Below are 25,496 nucleotides of genomic sequence, written 5' to 3'. Positions count from 1 at the left end.
AAAGGAGTATAACACACAGCAAACACACAGCAGCATGACAAAGAGAGGACAGATAAGCCTGCATTACAATTTATTCGGCATTTCCGTCCAGACTGTGTAAGATACAGCTAGACTGCTTCAGCTGTTTTTACATATAAAGCCGAGAACTTAAGGCCAGCTGAAGCAGAGATGTGCTAGTTGCTTAAATGCTAGAGCTCATCATGCACACTGATGTTTCTAAAGGAACAAGGTTACTCACACTGGTCATGTTTTGCTTGGACAATGATAAAGTAGAGCAGCGAGTGACAGGAAGGCAGAGCAACAATGGTGCCAAACCCCAAGCAGAAAGACTAACCAGTCTACCTTAATGTCTGAAGATATTTTCTATTATATAAAACACTTTATTTTATTATCACCCTAAAATGTCATCATACTCAAATATTCCCAGCCTAAAGTTTAGTTTTACAAACAAAACTCGAATTAGCCAGTGATTATAAATGATTAACAGCCCCAGTAAACCAGTAATAATACAGTTGGGCCAGCATTCGGGATAATGGTGGGGACTACACAGAGCTGTGGTGTCGTCCTGATGGCCAAAGTCAGGTGAGAACTCACAAGGAAGTCATTGTTCTACAGAGAGACAGAGTGACTACTGTTAAAATCCCCATCACTCACTATATTTAATCATAGTCTCACACAAACACACACCTCGGGTCCTCCCAGTACAGATTAAACGAGCTGAAGCAGCAGAACAAGGTTTCGGTTTCATTCTCTGCCTCACACTGTGCTAAACACCACACACATTCACACTGTGTCCATGAATGCTTCTATTGATACAAAAGTACTAAAACTCAGACCCATTACACACACACACACACACACACACACACACACAAAGCATGTCTCCTGTTATTACTCCACTTCCTGTTTTCTCTTGCTGAGCAGAAACTTCACAAAAGCTGATGGCGTATGATTTAACAGCTGAGCAGTGTTGGGGAGTAACTGAGTACATGTGCCGCCGTTACGTATATAAAAATATGAGTAACTGTATTCTGTTACAGTTACCGCTTAAAAAGATGATATTCAGAATACAGTTACTTTGTTGAACTAAAGGGATTACACGGCGGTACTTTCCTGTTTCATAAGGCTATAGCCTCTATTTTTGGTAATTCCACGCCAGTGGAAACCCAAACAAAACACGCTACAGGCCCTAATGCCCGCGTCTCAATCCCGCGTCTCATAATGATGTGAAGAAATATTTTAAAAAAGATTTAATATGAAGGCAACAGGCAGAGTGTTACAGGCATCGCCCTAAAGCATGCAGGGCAGTGTAGTCCGTGCTGCAGGGAGGATGGACTGTCATACCAGTTATGTGTCTGTGAGCGAGGAGGGAGAGAAAGGAAAAGTAGGAGCTGTCATCGAGCAGAAACGGGAGCTGGAAGCATGTAAATATAATAATAACCACTGCAGCCAAACAGAGAGCCTGACGAGCCCAGCTGTGAGTAAGCTGTTAAGACTCGACTGTACGCTGTGTCCGTGTTTTCCTCTGAAACAATAAGCAGCCTTTCAACGCCTCTCTCTGTCTCTCACTAGCAAAGTCGACCCAGACAACAAAGTAAAGCTAGTTTTCAGCTACGAGCCCAACACGAACCCCACGTATCAGCCAGAGGTCTCTTTACTACGGTTCCCAGCCTGCGGCTCCACGACCTGCAGGCTGGGCCGTAGGGGTTTGGTTTTTAGTGGATCGGGTGGAAGTCCGAGACGGAGGGCCTGGCACTCCGATTCCCGGCTTCTGGAATCTTATCTTCAGTCTTATGGTGCTTTTGCACAGTATTTGAACCCCACTAATACTAATGTAGTCATCACCAGGAGCTGTTGCATAAAAACAGAAGAAAGAGACAAAGGTGTGCCATAGTTAGCAGTTAAAGTGGGCCGGTGTGGCACAGCACCAGAACGACTGCAGGTGTCCATCAGTTTCGGTTGTGGTAACTCAGCATCCAGCTAGCCGAGACTGGTGAGCATAAAGGGAATAAGATGTTTTCACAGGTTGTTTCAAATGCAATGTTTCTATCGGCTCAACAAACATCAGCAAACACACAAACTGCTTGTGTGCAGTTTGTCGTACAGCGTGTTGCAGCCACAGGTCCAGCTGCTGTATTTTAGAGAGCGCTAACTTCACTCAGAGATGGAGAAAGAGAAGAAAGACGCGACAGGAAGAAGAGAGCTTAGATTCAAAGGGAAGGATGCTCGGCGGGGTTTGACAGTCCTCATGTTTTTAAACCAGATATTGGGTTTGTACATGTGACATTATGATTTTACATAGGGCTGGGCGATATGACCCAAAATTCATATCTCGATATTTTTTAGCTGGATGGCGATATAAGATATATATCTCGATATATTTTTTTAAAGCCATAAAGTAAGAACAAAAAGAGAGTTCTTAGTCAAAGCTGTGTCCCAGATGTCACACAGGCACTTTTATTAACATAGAGCAGATGTACATAAAATTTGCTCAAAAATAAATGAGCATTTATTAAATAATAATGCTCCATAAATAAAAGAAAACAAGGTTGTTTTTGTGCATAACAAAAAGCTCACAATTGTGCAGTCAAAATGTAAACTAAAAGACGCTGAGCACAATAACAAAGACAGATTTCACAGCTGCTCTGTTCCCAACTTCTACTGCGTGACTGACAGCCTGGAGTTTGTAATCCTCTTCGTAACCACGTCTCTTGGTGCCATTTATGGTCCTTATACAGAGTAGGGTAATATTACGTTGAAGCACAGTACGTATCACTCCACGAGGCTCAGCCGTAATGCTCCGACAATCCATCAAGCGGTGCAGCTCCGTAGCTTACCAAAGTCGTACTAAAACCTTTTTTGACAGATTGCTGAGCGCCGTGTTCCACATAAAATCGGTTCGCGGCCATCAAGCACAACCAGAATTCATACATAAGGCGCACTGTCAACTTTTGAGAGAATGAAAGGATTTTAGGCCGTGCAGCACCTCTGGGCTGCATGGCGTTAGCGTGGTTAGCTCGTTAGCGTGGTTAGCTAGCTAACACGTTGACGCCGTCCAGCCCCACGCACGGGGCGATGCGCAGTAACTCGTTAACGGAGATTTGCCGTGTCCATCTTGTCGCTTCCTGCAGGTGAAGCGATGGGGGAGGAGGGGGAGTTGTGTTCAGTGAAGGAGGGGCGAGGCCGAGTAACGTTGCGTAAAGACGAAAGTGGACGAAAGAGAGGCAAACCTGCGGCTCCGCAAGTATAATTATAACGTAACATAGACTATATCGATATAAACGATATTGTCACATCTTATATCTCGTATAAAAATATATCGATATTTTTTAAAAACTCGATATATCGCCCAGCTCTATTTTTACATATTGTAAAACAAACTACGGCAGACTAACTGTGTTGTGTAAAGGCTGCACTATGCAGGCAGTGCAGGATAAACAGGTTAGTTTGCTGTACTGATGGATTCAACTGATCTGAAATCTACTGGAGCTCTTAATAGAAACGACTTTGAGTTGCGTTTCTTTTCTTTGAGCTGTTGAATTGCACTTTCAGCTCTTCCCTACTCGTTCTCTGTAAAGCAAAGTCACCCTTTCCAATGTAGCAACAGAAAAGAGGCATTTTTTATTTTCCTTCTTTTTCTCTGCTCATCCGAGTCGAGCTGAGAATATTCAGAAAAAGTTTGTATCGCTAACACATTAAGCTAACTGAACCGTCGAGGTTGGTAGAAACGTCCTTCAAAGAGCTACTTTTTACTTTGCTTTGAGGACATTTCAGAACATGTACTTGAATCAGTGCTTCAAATACAGAATATCTGTACTTTTGCCACCTCACATAGTTTGTGTGTTGCCTGTTCTACTCCCATCATGTGATTTTATCAATGACAGGAAGAGACACTAATCTGCAAAGACTTCATTCCTCTCATACCGCTCTCTAACCTGAACCCTTCTACAGACACAACTGCCACACTGACTGCTGCGTTCGATGTGAGTGAAATTCTGCAGCATTTAAGTGTCAAACACATTTGTGTTGTTTTACAACTTTATCCGGATTTTTCTTCGTCGTTGCACGATCAGGTTTTCTAAGACGGTCCGAGTTTCTTGGCTGCAGAGCTGCAAAGATCGAGTGGTCAAAGCAGCAGCATTACACGACTGTACATCGCAGATAATTAAGTAAAGATCAGATCGATCCTCCCATAATGACTCAACAACATCTTTGTGTTGCATTAGACACTTTTACCCTGTCAGTGGAAATATCTACTGATTGACCGACAGCAGTACCATCAGCAGTGGAGCTCCACCCTTTCTTAAAATGAAGCAGCTAACGCAAAATCGTTTTCAGCCTTCTCAGTGAGAATGTGTCAAACGACAACATGCATGAAAGGAAAGCAGCATCACATCTGTCCAAACTGCACAATGTAGCGATTCATTTGTGACCAGCTGCTGACGTCAGACCAGTCTTTTTTGGCTCTGACAAACGGCACAGGACTGGAAATGCATATGTTTTGTACTGGAACACAGTCTGTGTCACAGCTACTAAAACACTGTCAAACTTTTTACCCACGTTGTTTGGGTCTTACACGCTGACAGCTCAGCTCAGGCTTTGTCAAACTGGATGAGCTGCACCAAAAGCATAAGTAGGACCAAAGGAGAACACAGTATCCAGCTTTGTTCAGCAGAAAAGCACCTCCTCCAAGATCGTAGCGACAGTCTGCAATGTCACTATCATCTGTACTCCTAATTTTAAAGACTCATTGGCCGAATGTGGCTGCAGCCATGTTCGCTTTTATTGAGCCCCAGATTTGATAAAGTGAAGATCTGTTAATGCTAGCAGGGTTGGTTGTAAAGCTGGCTCCAGAGACTGAGCAGGTGAATAAAACGTTAACATGTTGAAAACATCAAAGACAATGTTGCTTTTTTTACAGGTTTGTCAGTAAAATCATGTCTCAGTGAAAAAAGAGAAATAAAGCAGAAGCTCTGTGTGGTAAGCAAAGAGACTCTGATGCTCTTCACTGGAATTCAATTTCCATTTGATGTGTTTTACTATGAGTGTTTCTCGTCGTATCTGGGAGCACGATAAGCCCACAACAGATCCTTCACTTCAGTTTGCTGCTCACGCTCTCTGAAAACATGGAATTCAAAAAATCTGTCTACCGTCACTACTCAGTCATCTCTGTCACCTCCATTTGAACCAGATATCTACTCTTTCATCTCATTTCAAATGTATGAATAAAGTCAAAGTAGAGTCAGCTATGTTTGCATCATCAATGAGACAAACCCATGAAACAGACGAAGCGAGGCTTCAGCTTCAGGTTGGACGAGACCGAAAACATCGAATCTCAGCTGATGAAGCAGCATAATGTTGCCATTATCTCTGCTCAGAGACTGTGTGTGTGTGTGTGTGTGTGTGTGTGTGTGTGTGTGTGCGTGTGCGTGTGCGCGTGTGTGCGCGTGTGTGTGTGTGCGCGTGTGTGTGTGTGTGTGTCCCTGAGGATCAGAGTCGTTTCCTGCTCATTTTCAGGTTTAATGGCCAAAGGACAGGACGCAGGATCACTTTAAGACCCCAGAAGTCAATTATTTAGTATTTCCACAGTGAATGAGGAAGTGTCTCTGTGTGCATGTGCCTGTGTGTCTCAAAAAAAGGACGGCATAGGAGTTTCCCATTTCCTTACAAGAGATGAGACAGTTTTCAGACTCTGGTGTCCTCAACAGTTAAACTGAGACACGGGGCCCTCTGCAGCCGCTGAGACGGCCTGGACCGTGGACCGCAGAGCTGCGCGTCTCTGGGATCTAATGCGCCCGTATTATTTGAGTGGCATGTATAAACCTGTTAAAATAATGAACTGGAACTAGTGTGACCAGTTCGGCTGCATGCCAATCGGTGCACTCTACACAGTTTTTAACATGACACTCAAAGACTTGTTAGGCCAAAGTCCACAGTGTGTCCTCATGCACGCGCACACACACACACACACACGCACGCACACAGTGCAGCGACACACTGATTGCTCAATCGAACACTTGACTTTCCAGACAGAGAAGAAAGAAAGTGGCCTTTCACACTCTGCCTGGCTGACACACGGCTTCCTTTTGCACTCTTCATTTTCAATTCAAATCAGTTTCCAAAAAGACTAATTTCCATCATCTGTCCACAGGACGGACTTATTCAGTCACTCAAATCTGTCAAAATCAACTAATCTGTCTCTCACACACGCACGCACGCACATAGAAAACACGAGCCAGTGTTCAGTGAGCCTCACAGAAGTCCAGTGTTGTGTGTCTGTGTCGCACCTGTGCCGTTGTAGCAGCAGCAGCGGGAGAGGACCCATCCACAGCAACGGCCGACTCTCTTCATTCTTGCTCACACACACATCCTACACTCACACACAACCTCAGACACACCTCCCTCCAGTACGTCCGACTCGGTTGCTAACCAGTTCGTCAGCTTGTTCCTGGGCTGAGTGTGAATTTCAAGAGTTTCGAGTCCTCACTGCCCAGATTCAGCAAAGAGAGAGAGTTTTAGTAATGTGGGAGGAGGAGATGGGGGAGGAGCACATTCTCTGTCTCTCTCTCTCAGACAAAGTTGTTCAGTTTCTCCCTCTACCTCCCCTCCCCACGCGCTTCGGCTCAAAGGAATACGAGTCCCTGTTAATTATTTGAGCGGGCACCTTCCTCGTTGTGGAGGGCAGGACTGCACAAAGACACGGGAGTGTGTTTGATTCAACAATGTAGCAAAAACGTCTCTTTGCATTTAAAAAGACGAGACGGCTGCCTGGTATGTGAACATTCACCAGCAGCAAACAACATGTCCTGTACCTGAGTGACAGCAAAAGTTCCACTGACTCCTGACGTCCCAGTGCCTACAGTGTGGGAGTGTGTCCACTGACAGCACTCATCAGAACTGCAGAAGCTGCTGGCACAGCTAGAGCCAAGCAACTTTATTATTAAAATTAACTTGCATTTATTTTCTGATCTTCCTTAGTGGGTCCTCTGCATCTGAACGAGCAGAGGACTGTAAACAGCTTCCTGCTGTGTGTGCACTGCAGCAGCAGGTAAGCACGCGCACTTAGCCTAGATAACGTGCTTTCACCAGCACCTTTTCCCTGCAGTGTCCCATTTTGTTCATCTTGTATATCTACTGTCGCTACGCAGCAAAAAGCAAAGAGAATGGAACGATGCTGCAGTAAAGTGCCAGTTAATTATTTTCAAAAAGCTTTCAGAAAATGGAGATAATCAAGACAACGTGACACAGATATAAACTAATGTTCCCACGCTCTGTGTGTGACAGGACGACACGTTCATGAATGCTGTAAAATCTTAGGTACCTTAGACATTCAGTGTTCTTAAGGGAAAAATTAGTTCTCAGGAGAACTCAGTGTTTAAGATCAGTTCAAGGAATTTTCCAGGAATGGAGGAGTGCCCCAAAACCGTCTCTAATGTGATGCGTCGCAGCTCTCAGGTCCTCTGAGGTCCAGCAGGTCTGACTTTCAGTTCAGTTAACATTAAACCCACACTTTCTTCACAGTCTTTCAGAGGACAAGGAGACCTACTTTACAGAGCAGTCACAAGACTCGAGACACACAGAGGGAAGCTTGAAACAGCTCGGCGGGACTTAAACGGGTTAATGAGCAGTTTTGACTGATTTATTAACAAACTGACGATTGTTAATGACAAACCCATCAGCTTGTGGCTGCCTTTAATTATCCTATTGTGTAAGCAGACAGGTTCAGTCACATGATACAGGAGGAGTCTGCATTGGAGGCTGATGATATATTTGTCTGGACCTACTCTGGAAAAGTCAGCCCCACCGTCCGGGATGGGAGCGCCTCCTAAATGTGCTATATTTCCATGTGTAGCGGCTGCAGTTGGCCAATTTGCATCGCTCCGCACAAATACAAAGCGCCCTTGTCATTTTCTCGAAAGCAGGAAACACTGTGGCTGCAGCAGGCAAATCAGCTGATTCTGTGTCTGTGTGAGTGCAAGTGAGACAACAGTGCAGAGCTAAGCTCCTCCGTGGTGTCCGCGAAGCTGGAAACAGACCGTCAGGAAGGACGGATATAGAAGGAAACCAAACTGCTGTGACTCAGTGCATTACTCCCATTTCTCCTCAGCACACACAGAGATGACCTGGGACAGATGCAGGAAGAAGGCATTCCAGCAGCTCCACTGCTCCCCCTGTAGGACACACATCAGACTGCAGGTGGAAGGATGGAAAGCTGCACCGACAGGATGCACAGGAGAGCTTCTTCAAATTTTGATGTTGCGTCCCACGGCTCACAGAATTTCACCGTCTTTGTTCTTGGCAAAGTTAATGGGATCATTTCATCATTCACATTATCAGTCATCTCATCTCTGTCAGACATTACTGCTCAAGTTCACAGCAGAGACAACAGGCAGGCTGCCACTGTGGGTTACAGCAGGACAGAACAGATGTTTGCTTCGCTTTCAGAGCCGTTACACATGCAGGATCATCCTGGATCATAAACGCACACACTCCAAATTCAGACATGGCAGTAAGAGAGAAATGAAGAGCAGCATTTTGGAACGCGTTTGAATTACACTCACAGTCAGTGAGCACACTTCCCCAAACGGGGGAAACACCAGAGTGACTTTCCAAAACTAACAGCCACACTTTCCACGTTCCCTCCATGTGCTCGGGCTGTGTGACAGCCTTCTGTGAGAGCCACACCTCAGTATGACTAATGCCCTCATCTCACCAGCAGAGGTCAGCACAGACCAGCTGTGCCTCTGTCAGCCTGGTTAAATATAAAGACCAGTGAAGAAGATAACATGTCATTGTTTGAAATTTACTTTATGTTCTTTCCTTTTGCCACAGTGTTGCCAGGACTCCCATATAAAGTTACCAAAACAAAAACAGTGCATAAAGACATGCAAGAGATTAAGAATTGAGGATAAGTAGGAGATTTAAGGCTGCTTAGAAGCTGATCACCCTATAGTGCATATTTAATGACAGATTTTTATCCTTCGTCTTGGTTCCTCCTCAAAAAGCATTGAATACGAAGATATGTGACTCGTCTTCCTACCTTTCCCTGAACTGAAGAAACAGTCCATCTCCACACTAGAACGTGAGTGGGAAACACAGAGGACAGACGTGGGAACCAGTCCCTCCTGCGGTGGGCTGCGGTCAGTGGTTCGGACTAGACACCATCCGGGCCGCTCACTGGGCCGCTCCAACAGCTCCACTGTCTGACCTGGAAGGTGGAGAAGATAAAAACTATACTACAAGGTATGGAAGACAGGTTTGAATACTAAATGTTAAAGAAAACAGAAACTTGGATTTAGCTCAACCTAAAAGATGGATGAAGCCTCCACATCTGAAGACTGAAGCAGTGGTTGGCGTTTAAGGCCTTCATCTCTGGTTTTAAGTGTCACTGAATAAAGGATGAAGTTTATTTTTTCACTGATGGTCGGACTAAAATAAAAGAGTCTCCTAAACCACACAGCTGTTTCCTTTACATATTAAAATAACTGCCCAGAGCTTTCACCACAGTGAATCTGAATAACAGACTCGCGTCCCAGGAAGAGCTCATTAGGAAATGTGTTATGTGGACCTGTGTGTGTTGTATATAAAGTTTGTCCTTTAAGACACGTGAGCTCTGAGTGTGGGGGATTAAATCTATGTATGAATAAAACACACCTGTGCTGACAGACATCTCTGTGCCGCATCCTGCTGCAAAGTCCTGGAGAACGACAGTCAGCTCACATCCACCGGAGAGCTGCAAACAGACGACACGTGTCACACGTCAGATCATCAGCAGTTTAACAGTCGAGCTTCAAACTGAGCTGTGTTCAAAACACACGTTCTGTGCACAGTTTTCACTTTCAGGCATCTTATCTGCATTTAAGCTTCTGAAGAATCCGCTGCTGGTGTCAGAGAAAGAGAAATGTAATCCAACCCTGAGCCAGGACCAGCATCAATCCCTGTTTACACCATAAACAGCAAGAGGAACTGGAATTCAGGAAAAACAGGAAAAACCAGGACAACCACATCCAGTCCTGATCTTTCTTCTTTACATGCAGAGAGAAAGTCATGCAAGTTCCAGGCTAGCATCAGTTTCTGGTGTTAGAAAAGGGAAGGTTCTCCTTCCTGTGTATTATTGTGGAATAGACGGCGCAGAATGTGCACAAAGTCAGGAACAAGGTGCCACAGTCTGGCAGAGGCAGACTGTGGGGGGTGAAGAAGCTGGACCCAACACACGCAAAATAACAAGACGTAATATTAACTGAAAACGAGCCGTTTATTGAGGCTGATCTTAGCAAAGAAAAACTCAATCCGAACCTAAACTGGGCGAGCCAAACATAACAAAACATGAACACAGAGGCCTGGCATGGACACAAGGTGGGACACAGATGCTCGGACCAGGCATGAATGAACACACACAGACCAACAGCACACAGGAGGTGAAGGGGAAGTGGAAACACATGGGGAAAACAGCTGACACAAATCAACATAATGACATCACAGTAGAAGAGTAAAACTAAACACAACGAACACAGGAACACGTGACCTCTTCAAAATAAAACAGGAAACATAATGAGACAACATGAAACACAGGGGAGACTTAATACTGATCGTGACACAAGGTCAGAGAACTGCTCTGTGTAAAAACCTGAACCAAGGTTGTTCTCGTTAAAAGTCAAAGACCAGCTGTGCACTCATAGAATGAACTGAAATCAAATTAAACACATTTCTTTAGTTTCTGTTGTTTGTAGAGACCAACTAAACTAAAGTGGACTGAAACAAAACCTCAAAATGAAATAAGACTAAAAGCAGCGACCTGGATGAACTGGACCAAACTGTGCGATGACTCACTGATACACTCAGTGTATCATAACTGTGTGAGCAAATTCTGCATCAACTACCAACGTCACGCAATGGTTGTGTTATCAAAGTTAATAAATAACAGCAAAGTCATCCACAATTGGAGCCATAAAGTGTTCCCGAACCAGATTATTGCAGCGGCTTCATGAAGCTGACGTCGTGCTGCAACAAACCATAAATGGAAGACGAACTGCTCCTCGATTAAACGTCCGCTGCTGAACTGAAACCTGCTCATTCACAGACAGCTAGAAACAATCTAATCACTGCCAGAACTTAGTGACACTGTCATTAGTCATATACTTCAAGGTGGCGAAACTCATCATTAAGAGTACGGGCGAGGAAAATGTTAGCTTTATGAGGAAAGTTGGGGAATATGTGACTCCTTAAAACTTTACAAGGTTAAATGGACTTGACTGCTACTCAGATAGATCCACTTTCAGGTTTCTGGGCTGATCTCATCTGGACCCACATCATCACCACCCTGGTTGCACTTCCTCCGTGTACTGAGGGACAACAACCTGCACCAGTAGCTGGTGCTAGTCCTGCACAGAGGGTAACTAGCACCACCCAGAACATCAGCGTCTGCCCTCTGCCACCCCTGGAACATAATACATACACAATCCTTTTGCTGTATCCCGTCTCTGGTATTCATGCTTGATGTCCTGCTGTTTCTATTCCTGCACAGCTGGTTTTGTTGTACATGCACAATGACAATCAAAGGCTTTTCTACTCTATTCTGTTCTGTTACACTGAACTCAACACATCACCTTATCCTGCTGCGCATACTTGGACATACAGATGGAGGAGCTGAAGCTCGAGGCGCTAAAATTCTACATTTTCAGAAAAGTAACATGAACTTTTTAAATGAACTGGTAAAGTTTCACTATTCACTGACATCTTTACAATATTCAAGCGAGTGTTTTCTGCTGCTCGTCACCTCGTCTGCTTTGGAAAATGTCAGGGACCGTGTGCTAATGTGAGCAAGCAGCTGGGATAAATATCTCCTAGCAACAAGGACCCTGTTTCTATAACCGTACAGGTGAATTTATACCTGACAGATGGTCTCTCACACACACACACACACACACACACACACACACACACACACACACACACACACACACACACACACACACACACACACACACACACACACACACACACACACACACACACTCACTCACTCACAGGTTTAAGGCTATGATCATACTTGAACAATGTTATTTGCTCCAGCCTGACACTTGTCACATAGGAGCTGGAAGTGAGGTTTACAACTGAGTTTAATCAGAGACCAGCAGGAACTGGAGATTTTATGTGTTAGAAATAAAAAAGATGCTTTTGCATCACTTTGTTTTGCACATTTAATGACAACTTAAAGTTAAAATTTGCCCCTCAGTCATGCATGAGTGAAAAACGTGTGAAATAAAGGATTAAGTTCATGTCTTACAGTGTTGCAGCTTTTCTGTTGGTTTTGGAAGTCCCTCGGTTTTACTCTCAGTCTTAGACGTCTGTCTGACAATACAAACTATATATATAAACATCATCAAATACTAACAATTGAGTGTTCTCATCCAGTAGCAGCAATGAAAAAAGTCTGTGTTTAGCGTGTGCCTTCATCGCTGATGCTGTCTGTCATATGACCTCTCCCTGTGCGCTGAATACGCACATGCACGCGCCAGCTTGTGATGATCATATGTTCAAGAAGAGGAAGACGGCGTTAAAGCGACGAGCAAAACAAATGGAACCTGTTGTGTGTAAACAGGAAACTTTCACCACATTCATCAGGACACTGAAGACTTTCTTTCTTACGTCAGCAGCAGCTGAGCAGCAGTCAAACATGAGAGCAGCTGCTGGGTCCTTCACAGATACCTTTCCTAGCTTAAGCCCGACAGAGTTGTTGAACATTTAGGACTAAATGTGCTGTTAATAAAACAAAAAATATCTTAAAGGTAGAAATGAAGATTGGTTCCCTTTATAATCAAACCAGTCCGAAACACTGAACACACCACGGTCCCGCCCCCCCCCGCTGCTCGACTGTCCCAGGAGTCGTCCTGGTCAGCACTGATCAAATCTGGGTTTCCCCTTCTGAAAACAGCCCAGCACATACAAGCAATCGTTTTTGTCTTTTTTCATTCTAAAAAATTACTTTCAGGCCATCAAGCGAATGTCTGTTAAACAATGACAGTGGATTGAACAGGTTGTTTTCTACAGCAGGAAATACTCACTGTTAATGCTCGTTTACGGCATCAACAGTAAAACTGAAAAGGAGGGTGACAAATGAAAAAGCAAACAAACAATAAATCATTTTAAAAAGCAGGCTGCTGTTTTTGAGATCATACGACTTGAATTCGTCTCAGACGTGAGTTTCTGTGAAGGTGTCAGTGCTGCAGCAGCTTCCAGGTGCTGATGAGAACTGAATCACACAGACCAAGAAGAGTGACACTGACATCTAACATATGGGCAAAGATTCTGGACCACTAATCCCATCTCCAAGGAATCACTTATGAACCTCATATGCAACTTATTAGATTTACTGAAACATCCTTAAACTGCAGCACAGAGCAGTCAAGCTGGAGCTGCTGAGACACATCTGCTGAGCAAACTCAGCTGATCCAAACATACTCGTGCAACACTGTGTTTGCGCAGCAGCCTGCAGATATATGCATTTCAGACACACACCTCGCTAAGACGCTTCACTACACAGTTTGTTCCAGGAGTGGAAGCTGTGAGCAATCCCGAGTGCCAGACTGCAGGCAGCAAGCACACGTCTACGTCAGCAAAGCTCTGAGCAGGCATGTGCACGTCCAAGGCTGAGGTCTGAACACCAGGGTGCACTCTGCTGGTAATTTGTCCTCATAAACTCTGGAAATGTATTTAGTCGTCTTTTCGTTTTTATACGGCGAGTAAGTCGGTGCTGAAGTTGTAACTTTTAGGGTCTGAAACAGCAGCTCCCACTTGATCCACAGCTGAGACAAATGAAGTGACCCCTCACTTCTCTGTTTGATTATTCATAGATTTCTGTAAGCGTCACACTGATCTGTGCCGAATGGAAAACTAAGTCCAGAGGCGATGCAATTTCATGGAAACAGACAAAGCAAGTGTTATCATCACTGTCATTCCATGAAATGTGCATCAAACACTAATATATTCACACAAGTGTTTAATGAACATGCAGAATACTACACTGTTCCTGAAATGTGGAGACCAGCACCGCGGGGCAGCTGCTGTTGTGATTTAGAGCTACAGATTACAGATGCAGTCCTGGCACGCTGCTTTTCTTTATATAAGGAACCACGTTTGCATCAGGGTGTCGCAAGAGAGAAGCCTGACCCACAGCAAACAGAAAACACAACAAAGGGAGGAGGAACATTTCACAAGCAAAACTGTCCAAGGAGGAAGGTGGAGCAGCAGCTTTGTGTCCACTTGGATGGTTAGACTGATTAAACACCTCAAGCTGACAGGATGAGATTCAAACATAATTACCAAACTTGCTAGCATGCCCCGACAATTAGTGTCTGCTTGTTTACCTCCTCGACACAGTTTCAATAATGACCAGAGACAAATTGTGTGGGCTGAACCACAAGTGACAAGTCGGGCGGAGGACGTTCTGTGCTGGGACGGCCGCTTACTTAAAGCAGAAGAAACAGTCTGATTGGCTCGTTTTGTCAGGACCAGACACAGTTTAAACAAGCACACATTAGGCACTCAAATCACCACTGAAATCTCCAACTGGCCAAGGTGGTGTTGTGGAAGCAGAACCGCATCACTGAAACCAGCAGGACCAGTCAACCATTGTACTGGCAGCTGTAAACAAACAGGAAAACCAGCCTGAAACGTTTTCGTCCCCGTCCTGGCTCCCACACGCGGTCGTCATATTTCCAAAAAAGAAAAGAAAAATGTTTTGATGCATTTCTTTGGCTTTCGTTGCTGTGCTGAACCATGAAACCAGAGTTCATACCAAACCTCGCCTGTTATTTACTGTTCCAGCACTGTGCAGTGAGGACACAACATCAGCGTGACCGAGTGTGGCAGCGCACTGAGTCAGGACGTTAAAATAGTCACTTCTTCCCTCTCTAAACAGCAGTTTAGCACAGATGTAGTTAAGAAGTTAAATAAGGGACTGAGCCCACGAGTGTGTTTACACTGTTTATTCTGAGCCACTGGTCTGCACACAATCAGTCTGGACGCTCACTTTTTTATTTATCCTGTCTCCACGTAGCAGCTAATGGTCCATTTCCTCCCCGTCAGCCTGCCGCACAAACACTCACACACCCTGTTTAACCATTAATCTCCCTCCTTACACATATTCGCTTCTGCAGTGAACCTTTACAACACTAAGTGAAAGTGAGCAGGACCCTCTGAACCTGCTCATACAATCGGCTACACATTCAAGCTGCAGGACTTGCAGGACGCAGCGTGTCCACGCTACAATAATGAAGGAAGAACAGACGAGGTGAATCCTTAAATCCTCAAGAAGACGTTTTTCACAAGCTGGAAAAGAAGTCGCTGCAGAAGTGCCCCTCTCCATAGAGCCCCGTGTTAAACTGTCAGAACTGTGACTAATCCATGTGGACACTACTAATGAGATGATAACAAGATTAGCAACAGAAGAAGAAGAAGTGTTATTGATGTAGGCCAGTTTATCGACAGACACACACACACTGCTAGCCGGAGTCAGTGATCTAGTCCTCTCAGGTATTTAAGCAGTCAGCTAATAAAAGCTTCAGTGACATCACTGTGGCTTTGTCCATCATTTATATACAGTCTGTAGCATTAGCGCTCCCCACAGCAGCTTTTTCCACCTGCATCACAAACATGCAGGTGGGGAAAACAGCAAAACCAGCTCTGCACACAGAAAATGACCCTAACCAGTCTGCACTGTAACTGCATCCTGACTGAGACGGTGCAAAGTTAAACACTTGAGCAGAAGCTGCCAGAGCTGCTCTCAGGCGCAGGGTGACAGTGCAGCAGCAGGATGATCACAGTGTTCACTCTGACCAGGACAATGACCTCGTCCAGCTCCTTGTACTCACTCTGCTGCTGTCTTTGAAGAGTTTAAAGTTCATCCACTTTGGCATGTCGACCTCTGCTCGTGCGTCTCCCTCTGACTCTGTCGCTCTCGCCGTCTTCAACAACTCCCTCACTTGTGTCTGTGAACACGCCCTCTCTCTCTCTCTCTCTCTCTCTAGACAGCCATAGCTTTGTGCTTGATGGGAATGCCACTCAGCTTGGGTGTGTGTGTGTGTGTGTGTGTGTGTGTGCGCGTCTGTGTGTGTGTGTGTGTGTGTGTGTCTGTGTGTGTGCGCGCGTCTGTGTGTGTGTGTGTGTGCGTGCGTGTGCGCGTCTGTGTGTGTGTGTGTGTGTGTGTGTGCGCGTCTGTGTGTGTGTGTGTGCCCGTGCGTGCGTGCATGCGTGTGTGCGTGTGTGTGTGTGGGGAGTGGTTAGAGAGCACATGCAGATGAGTGTGTGACACCACAGTCATATGATCAGCAGATGGCTGCTGTGAGGCTTCGGTCTGAGTGTGAATGCATTCGATTCATGAGAACACGTGTAAACAGTTGCTGCTGAGGAAGGACGTCCTCACCAAGTGATCCGGTCCAACTTTTATAGACATTTTATACATTTACAATCTTATATTTTGATTATATATTAAAATAGTCCAGACACATTTCTAGACGTGTCTGGACGTACTGATAGTACCAGTGAGTGTCTTCATGGACTGGTGCAGTCATGCTGGGACAGGAAGGGGCATTCCCAAACACTCCTCCCAAAGCTGGGAGCATCACATTGTCTGAACTGGATTGTAAGAGTTGCTTTCAGCGGAGCTGAGGGCCAAGCATAGTGCTGGTGTGCTGCATCTGAGAGCTGGTATGGAAATCTTGGATGCAGCTGCTCAGCCACAGAGACCCAGTCCATGGAGCTCTCTGCACACCGCCCTCAAGCTTCTCTGAAGCCTGGAGGTTACGAGTCTGCAGAAGGTCAGATCTCTGAGCACTATGCACCTCAGCGCCCACTGACCATGATTTTACGCAGCCAATCACTTTGTGGTTGAAATGGTGTCATTCTCAGTCCAGTCCACTTTGTTATAATACCAGTTACAGTTAACTGTGGAGTATTTAGTCGAGTTGTTGCACAGGTTGCATCCTGGCTCGGTACCACACTGGCATTCACTGAGCTCCTGAGAGCGACCCGTGTAATTGTGAAGTGTAATTTTACTTGTGGCACTCCAGACACTGGAGATCATAGCTAGCAGCTATGCAGTGAGCTGTATGCTAGTATGCCTCCATGCTCACTATTGTCTCCATTACTATTGTCACTGCTATTATTAAGCGGCCCGTCCAACTGTTGTTTGGGTCTTCATGCAGCGTACATGGATCAAAGACAGGAGGATTCTGCTCTGAGGGGTTTGTGTCGTAGGCACTGATTGGTTCACCGCCAAGGCGTACACTTCCTATGATAACCCAGCCCAGGTCAAATCTCCCGGCATCAGGCGGTCGTGAGGGTTGTTGTTCTGTCAGTGGATTTTATGTACGCTGATATATTCATCTCTGCATGTGCAGACTGCGAGGACGCATTACTGCGCCTGGCTTAGAAATGAGAACCATGTTCAATTAAAGTAAAAGTTCAGGATAAAAACGTGTCTTCACTGCTCTGACAGCGGAGCAGTGAAGACCAAGTCATCAGCCGCTGGAACAATGCTTTAAATAACTAAACCACAGTGACTCACTATATCAAAGCAACATCACAGAACGACTCCAGAGACTGACTTATATACCACGACGTTAGAGATGACCTCGCTCAAACTAGATACATGTAACTCAGATAACCAAGTTAAAATGAATAAAATGACCGTTTCACAACTAAATCGATGTAAGAAAGAAATCAGCTCAGTTTATGGATAAAAGGAAAAAAATAATCATGACTATTGTTTGCAAACCTACAATTTCCAACCTTAGATTTGTGACACTGACAGTTTGTCAGAACTAAACGACGCAGCCATTTGCGATACTTACAAGAGGCTGCTTAGACCCATGAGAAGTGCCTTTTAAATGAGCCATAGAAGAAGAAACCCAGCTTACCACAGGAAGTTAAAAACTACTGTCATGATGCCATCACATCAAACTGGTGAGGCTGTGTTTAACCAACAAAGACAGTGTGGCTGTGTTAAACTGTGGTTTGGGCTGCCTTTGTCTTCATTTAAAACAAAGAGCATAAATATGACAGAGCAATCCCTTACAAGCTTCCATACATGATGAGGGAGTGACAGACCCATGGTGTAGGTGTCACAGGAACAACAAGGAGCCAAGCTGTCCTAAGAGAACCCTGACAGGCCCCCTCCACCTCAGTTAATCTGTCAGTGTGAACGTACGTGCCAGTTTGTTGTTATGTGTTTAAACTAATCTGGTGGCAAAAGGAAAGTTTGAAGCCTAATCTTAAAGCAGAGATCGTGTCCGTGTCCCAAAGCGTCAGCTGTTTCCACACAAGTCTGAAAGTTGGAGGCTCTGCTACTCTAGGAACCACAAATACATCGACAGCGTGAGAGCGAGGTGCTCTGTTGTGGTAATATGAGGTCTTTAAGATAACACGGCCCTGATCATTCAAGACAATGGACAAGTCAGATTTAAATCCTTTCCAGATTCAACAGGGAGCCAGAGAAAGAAGCCGAAACAGGAGAAATAGGCTCTCTCTTTAGTCCCTTTCAGTACTGTTATATACTTTTATGGAATTTTTCTAGCACTTTACAACCCTGAGCAGCCTGTGCTTGGGCGAGGCTTTCACGTGTCCTGTACCCACACTGATAATGGGTCCCATTCATCAAAAAAAATTGCATAAAAAGCTTAATATCTCAAAAAGTATGAAAGTTATCAGCACCAAAAGATATAGCTGGCGTTAGCAGAATGAGCAGAACAGCTTAAAGTTTGAATGGTGAAAATCGGATAAAAACTGAGGGAGTAGTGAAGCGGCAAAGAAACGGAGCAACTAGAATAAGGTAGAAGAATAACGAGAAACAGGAACACAACAGTGTGATTGGCTCACGGCAGCAGTGACTCAACTCTTGCTGACATCATTTTAAGATTGTAATAACAGACTTTGGAAACCCCAGTGTTTCCGTTTTTATTGAATAGTATCCCGTTTGTCTCACTGCACTCTGAAATGAAAGCACAGCACAAATAAACACCTGCAGTTAAAAAAGAAACTACGGAATAAATTTAGATTTCATTTTAGACCAAACCGTATTCTAACCTTTGACTCATCAGTAGCACCTTTGGCAGATATAACAGCTGAACACAGCCGAGGCTTCTGTCTACAACAGACATCAGATCTTCTCCCACATCTGTAGCAGAAGTTCCCATAAACGTGGACCTCGTAGGCTGCTTTGCTTTCCCTCTTCTGTCCAGTTCAAACCAGCTCGATGGGGTTTCAGTCTGGAGGCTGTGCTGGACACTCCACGTTTGCAAGCTCACAATCTTGTTCTTGTTCCTGAGGTAGTTCTGGCACAGCTTGGACTGATGGTTTGGGTCATTATCTTGCTGTAGGATGAACCCCCGACCAACTGGGTGCATACCAGAGGGTGCTGCATGGTGCTTCATGGTGCTGTGGTAGCTGTTTAGGTTCAGTCACTGACCCTGGATCAGCAAACAGCCCCAGACCATCACCCTTCCTCCTCCATGTTTGACGTTGATGCCACACACTGTGGAACCGTCCTTTCACCTTCTTGACGCCGTACAAAGATCCTGCACGATGAACGAAAGATTTCAAGTTTTGATTCATCAGTCCATAAAACCTTCAGTAGTCCAGTGTGGCTGTCTTAACAAGCCTCTTTGTTTTATTCTGGCGTCTGGCTTTCTTGCTGCAGCTCGAAGTCTTCACAGCTGAGACTTTCTCACTACGACCACTATGAAGCTGCTTGAAGCTGTTGTCCTGTGAGCCGCCGTCACACAGCTGCTAACTCTCAGAAACTTGTATGTAAGTGCAAAGCCTGATCAGCTTATTTGCCGAAATCAATTAACTTAAAAATGTCTGTGACAGTTTGCTGAAGTGTTTACAGACTGCACACAGCCGCCTGCTGCCAACGATCAGTCAGGTTTGAGGCGTACATGAGAGTGAAAATCCAATACCACACGGTAGAGTTACCAACCCTCTACATAGAGCAGTGTTTCCCAACCTTTTAGAGCCACAGCACATAGGAAATTCACACATCACCAAACAAAAATGTCCCAAAAAGCAAACTGGTCCCTGCCTTTGTCTTTGTCCCCTGAATTGGTCCCTGCGCAGCAGGCAAAGCGGGATTGGCTCGGTTTGTCCCCAGTTACCTTTCTTCCCTTCTTCTGACCACTACTCATGCTGGGCCTTCATCTGGGTTGGAGCTTTCTCCAGGACTGGGTCAGACTGACTACTTTATCTTTTCTAGGGACACTACTTCTTGCTTACAGCCGTTCACTTGCATGCTCTTCCTTGCGTGATTGACTGAATATTTAAAAAACTGCAAAGACAGTTCCCAAAGAAAAACGCAGCCTGAGTGACAGATTGTAAGAAGCTTTCTAATGAATTCAGTCACATTTCACACATATGAAGTAATGAGATTTGATTTGAGAACATTTTAGTGCTTCAGACTGCTGATGGAGAAGTTTGAGAGAACCAATGAGTACACATTAAGAACGACTGCTGTACTGAACAAATATGTCTGCTCAGATCATTGATTTAATACAGTTGTCTCCACGATACACAAGGGATTGATGCACTTGTATGATAATAAATCCCTGCGGGTCAGCAGAGCCATGGGAACACAACAAACGATTACAGCATCAGCCTTGACACATGAGCAAAAAACAATGTTTCATTGTGCTTCTGGGGAAAATACTCGTCCAGCAACTACAATCATGAACTGCAAGAAAAGACAAACAGCTCTAAGCAAAGGACTTTAGCATGAAAACTCACAGCACTGTCCCTATTTTACCACCAAATTACAAAACAGCTCAATGTAAAGACTCGGAAACCAGAAATAAAGACATGTGACTCTCACGGTTGAAGCTGTGAAATAAATCAGAGCAAACTGCAGGACAAAAGCTTTTTTACTTCTGAGGTTTGGTTTTTTGGACAACAGCAGAGGAGGCTCCAAAAATAGGCAAGCTGGAGTTTTCTAAATCCTAGAAACAATAAACCAGAGCAGAGCAACAACACGCCCACACTCAGAAAGGACTGGAAAAACTCATTCTGTTTTCATTGGACAGAAAGAGGTGGGGTCCACACACATGTAAAAAACACAGGTCAGAGCGTAGCTGCCTGTGGGATTGATGGCGTATACATGCACAGTGTGGACGCATGTTTCAGACAAACCGAGTCTGGTGTGAGTCTGTGTGTGCTGCTGACATTTAGAGGCGAGCCAGCGTGTAGGCGTGAGGGCTGCACTGTGAAAAGGACACACCATGTAACTCTACAGCAGGAGGCCATGACTGACATCTGTGTCAGGTTTTCCGTGTGTGTGTGTGTGTGTGTGTGTGCTGACAAACAGCCAAGACAAGAATCGCACCAAACTCATGTCTACGATTATGCCCTTTTGATTGTTTGCTCATATTCACTGAGCTTCCTCATATAAGGAGCTCATCCTCGTGATGAAGTAAACATTTTTTAAAAAGGAAAAAATAAAACAAACCGCCTAAAAAGCTCTCAAGATGGAGATCTCGTAGCAGAGGAAAGGCTCAAGAGGCCAAAGTTTTTTCTGGCAGTGAACGTGTACGAACACACCTCCACCTGCGAGTTAAAAATAAGAATGTGAAAAACAGCGATAAGATAAGACCTGGATTCTGCACCTTCATACAGCTAAAGCAGCAACACAAAAGGTCTTACTTTGATGTCAGAGGCTGCCTGGTAGGAGTCCGTGCAGGTGCCTGCACACAGCCTGAAAAGGGCTTTCACAACTGATTGTTTTTCTGGCAGCATTGTTGATGACTTCTCGTTCACATGTGTGAACTGAACACACACTCCAAACAGTGAGCATGCCCAGCCCCTGCTGCTGCTCATTTAAGCTGCACAGGAAACCCTGTAGCGCTGATACAGCTGTGAGTCGTCAGCTCGTCAGTATCAGATGCTCAGCGACGGTGTTTCCTACCTTGTCGCTGTCTACAGTGTTCTGGGATGTCCTGGATGCAATTGAGATGGTGTCTGGTTGGCTGCTGCCGTCTCCCTGACTGTCTCCGTCTTCACCTCCCTCCCTGCAGAAACACACAGCACAACCAGGATGAATGTGAAAGGTCTTACTGACGAGGCTAACAATCATTTTTTACACATTTCATATCATTCCATGTCCTCTGTATGTCCTTTTGGTCCGATTCCCGTTCCACCCAGCAGAAACGGCTAAGCTAGCTCTACTCATGTGATGCACATGTGATGTCACAGAATGGGTTGCTGTTAAGTTACAGGACTTTATGTCTGTGGCACACTTTAAAATAACTGCTGTTTATCTGAAACCTGTAATTGGATCAAGACAACGACATGAATACAAACATTGGTCTTCATTCATCGTGTAAATTAGAACCCATTCACTTCCTCCTGCTTATCCAGTTAAGGGTCAGGGGGCCTGGAGCCTCTCTCAGCTTCCACAGGGCAAGAGGCGAGGCACACCTACGCCCAGTTTACGGCCTAACCCCACTAACTGCATGTGTGTGGACTGCAGGTACAAGCCGGAGTACGCCCACACATAATGCTCCACACAAACCCACAATATTCTTGCTGTGAGGCTAACACTGAGTCATCGCGCTCAATGGTTAAAATAAACGCTGCTTATTTCTCTATTTTTCAGCAGCTTCAGTCTTCCACATATCTGTGACGGTAATAACAGGACAGTCCTACCGCTCCCTTTGTGCCCACGCTTGTGTTTCTGTCACGGTGAATCCACGGTAAATGGTAAATGGTAAGTGGCCTGTGTTTGTATAGCACTTTACTAGTCCCTCAGGACCCCAAAGCGCTTTACACATCCAGTCATCCACCCATTCACACACACATTCACACACTGGTGATGGCAGCTACATTGTAGCCACAGCCACCCTGGGGCGCACTGACAGAGGCGAGGCCGCCGGACACTGGCGCCACCGGGCCCTCTGACCACCACCAGTAGGCAACGGGTGAAGTGTCTTGCCCAAGGACACAACGACCGAGACTGTCGGAGCCGGAGCTCGAACCGGCAACCTTCATCCATCAATCTGTGTGCTACAGTGTACTATAGTAATCCCAGCAAAAGTATGTGTTTCTTCACCTTTTAGCATTATTCCTGGGTTTGGTCAGTGCTGGTGTTTTAGGCAGGTGAAGCGGCTCCTTAAGCGCCCCCTTCAGGTGAGTCATCCTCTCCTGGATCACCTCCCTGATGTTCTTAATCCAGTCTTGTTTAGCTTCCATACTGGATGCCTGGAGAAGTCACAGCTTTAATATCCCAGCTGATGAAAGCAGAGAGCCCAGACTTTCGTTTACATTTAATTTCACGTACTTTCAGCACAGTTTTATTATCAGAGGATGGGGTTCTTCCAGCCCACACAGCAAATTTACAAGGGTCGCCCTCAATGTGCTCAGTCACCCCCAACTCTGACGTCTGCGGGAAGAGTAAGGGAGGGGGTACAGTTAAAGCAACAATGGCTATTTCTACATGTATGTGGACACAAACACAGCGAGAACATCAGTCGTGGCTGAAACCACCCGCTCACCAGTAGTCTGTTCTTGTACTGGTACTTGGTTCTGCCAGCTGAGTCTTTGATCTCTTTGCTAAAGACCAAAGAGAACTCAAACAGGAAGAGGTGCCGGTCCCTACCCTTCCTGATGAGCGAGCGTGGATCCCAAACCTGAAAACTGTCCTGCAGGATCAGCTCACCCTGCACCTCCAGGTTCTCCTCAAAGCCTACAGAAGAGCCAAGCATGAACAACCATGTTTCACATCAGTGCTAGGAGGAAGTGTGCGAGGACGGTCTCTTACCCTCTAACATGGCGAGATGCATGGCGTCGTTTGCTCTCTTAGGAACGCTGAGCATCACCTCCAAACCGTCTTTGATCTCTCCCTTTCCCTCCTCGCAGCAGGACAATAACTCCTGCAGGAGGACAGGACGAGATGTTAAAACTGATGAAAGGGGATCGATCTATAAATATTTGCTCCATTTAAACCACACGTTCTACGAGTTCCCACTCAGCACGTGGGCGGATTCACCCACACTGGTTCTGTTCACCTTTAGCAGTAGTTGGTACTTGGTGATCCTCTGGACCGGTTTGATGAGGTAGGAGGAGATTGAGTTAGCCAGTCCTCGTCTCTGCTGAATCTCCTGCACACAGCAGAAATGTGTATATTAAATGTTCAACGCTTGTAAACGTCAGTGCAACAGCACCATCTGCTGACAGAAGAGCAATTACACACTGTTTGTGCGTACAGGGAGAAATGACAGCATGCCACTGAGTCTATTTGTCTTCCACATGTGCTCGACAAATGAACCCGGCACGCTGAGTGTAACACAGCGAGTGTGTGTTGATCCAATCAGCTTCTTTAGTATAAAAACAGCATCAGGTACACTGAAGGAGCTTTTAATGGGGTTAAAAAACCGTGACCATACTTTGATTTCCAAAAAAGAGGCCGATTGGTCCAGTCATGAAAAACTTGTAGCTCAGGCAGTAGAGCAGGTCATCTACTGATCGCAAGGTTGGTGGTTCGATTCCTGGCTTCCTCTAGCCTGCATGCCAAATATCCTTGGGCAAGATACTAGATAGCAACTTGCCCAAATTGCTATCCAATGCAGTATGGGTGTGAATGGGTGAATGCACAAGTTGAGTGCTCAGAAGAGTAAAAAAGCGCTATATGACATATTTAAACGATGCCTCCTCGGTGCGGTTCATGAAATAAAACATGTCACTCAGGCTTTTACAGCAAGTGCAGAAAGAGGACGATTGGTCGCCCGAGTTTAAAGGAGCCCAGAACGTGCCAGCTGATGCTGTAAAAATGCTAAACAAGCATTTGCAAATGAAACTGAGAAATCTGACTCGTTCTTAGAAAAGTACATCGTCATTTATAAAGTGAAGCTTCCTCCTCTTCATCAGAGTGTTTGGGAGCTGCAGTCAGCTGCTCTATGTTTTCACAAGCTGTTCAGTAACTAACTCAGCAAGTGTCCTGCATCGAAGCCACTTTAATATATCAAACATAAGACAGATGTTAGCTTCACAAACATGGAGATACAGATGTAACATGATTTTATATTTTTTCCCAGAACAATCAAACGTCAATCAAAAGAAAACAACAGGCGGGGACAAGAAGCGTCGATGGTGCTGTGATACTCACATCAAAGAAGGTGCCTGCGTGCTCCAGGATCAGCTGGCTGGAGTCTGGTTTGTTCTTGCAGTAATCCACATATATGTGGAACTTATCAGCCTGGAAAAGGAGAGGAGGCAGCTTTACGTCCTGCTTACACTTACAGCTACCTGGGACGCCAGTTCAGCTCAGTGTGACACGTGGCCACAGTGCAGGTTTGACTCACACCTGCAGTCCTTTGTCTTTCCCCCTCTCTCCCCACTTTCCTGTCTTTCATCACTGCTCAACCATCCAACAGCCGCATAAAAATGCCCCAAAATAACCGTGATAGAATAAAACAGCTGATACTGTGTGTGCACACTTTGCCGATGAAGGTTAAACA

General features: G+C 45.3%; 1 protein-coding gene across 8 annotated transcripts in view; it reads right to left on the bottom strand.

Annotated features, from left to right (window-relative positions):
* kalrna (kalirin RhoGEF kinase a) overlaps positions 1 to 25,496 on the bottom strand; it is a 147,866-nt gene that overhangs the window by 31,289 nt on the left and 91,081 nt on the right. For 4 of the 8 annotated variants that reach the window (XM_076875398.1, XM_076875397.1, XM_076875399.1 and 1 more), the window contains exons 32-40: positions 25,145 to 25,234; positions 24,048 to 24,140; positions 23,801 to 23,912; positions 23,535 to 23,725; positions 23,321 to 23,422; positions 23,093 to 23,241; positions 21,950 to 22,052; positions 9,655 to 9,733; positions 9,041 to 9,208 (exon numbers count right to left, since the gene is read on the bottom strand). In XM_076875398.1, coding sequence (XP_076731513.1) covers positions 9,041 to 9,208; positions 9,655 to 9,733; positions 21,950 to 22,052; positions 23,093 to 23,241; positions 23,321 to 23,422; positions 23,535 to 23,725; positions 23,801 to 23,912; positions 24,048 to 24,140; positions 25,145 to 25,234 — 1,087 coding nt within the window. Of the gene's footprint in view, positions 1 to 6,287; positions 6,509 to 9,040; positions 9,209 to 9,654; positions 9,734 to 10,296; positions 10,471 to 15,872; positions 15,979 to 21,687; positions 21,820 to 21,949; positions 22,053 to 23,092; positions 23,242 to 23,320; positions 23,423 to 23,534; positions 23,726 to 23,800; positions 23,913 to 24,047; positions 24,141 to 25,144; positions 25,235 to 25,496 lie in introns of those variants that run through there. The other 4 variants (XM_076875401.1, XM_076875402.1, XM_076875403.1 and 1 more) reach the window with 4 other exon arrangements.

This window comes from Maylandia zebra, linkage group LG16 (assembly GCF_041146795.1).
Source record: "Maylandia zebra isolate NMK-2024a linkage group LG16, Mzebra_GT3a, whole genome shotgun sequence".
Lineage (NCBI taxonomy): Eukaryota > Metazoa > Chordata > Actinopteri > Cichliformes > Cichlidae > Maylandia > Maylandia zebra.
Note: the sequence above shows the minus strand (reverse complement) of the source record. Positions and strands in the feature narration are given on the sequence as shown.